Consider the following 333-nt stretch of genomic DNA (forward strand, 5'->3'; position numbering starts at 1 on the left):
CTATTTCTTCTCAATTATCTTATTTAAGAATAAATTTACAAAATTATGCAAAAATGAATGAACAAGAAAAAGATAAATTTAAAAGATTATATGTATTAGCAGCTCTAGGGTTGATAGCAAAATTAAAATTAATTTTATTTTTTTCAACATATGTAAATTCAAGAGATGACACAAGTAATAGTAAATCCTTTCCTATAATAAATGAAAATACATATCCTTCACAATTATCTCATAATATGGAAAATAATTATGACATGACCATTTCATTAAATATGAGCAACAATAATAATATTAATAGTAACAATAATAATATAACCTGTAATAATAATAATA

The 333-nt window shown here is 20.1% G+C and overlaps 1 protein-coding gene across 1 annotated transcript; it reads left to right on the forward strand.

Moving 5' to 3' along the window:
* Positions 1-333, forward strand: PGSY75_0004400 (hypothetical protein; the record flags this gene model as incomplete). The annotated part of the gene is made up of 1 exon (XM_018783179.1): positions 1-333. A coding segment is annotated over one exon (333 nt), but the record flags the coding sequence as incomplete, so codon positions are not given.

This window comes from Plasmodium gaboni (assembly GCF_001602025.1).
Source record: "Plasmodium gaboni strain SY75 chromosome Unknown, whole genome shotgun sequence".
NCBI lineage: Eukaryota > Apicomplexa > Aconoidasida > Haemosporida > Plasmodiidae > Plasmodium > Plasmodium gaboni.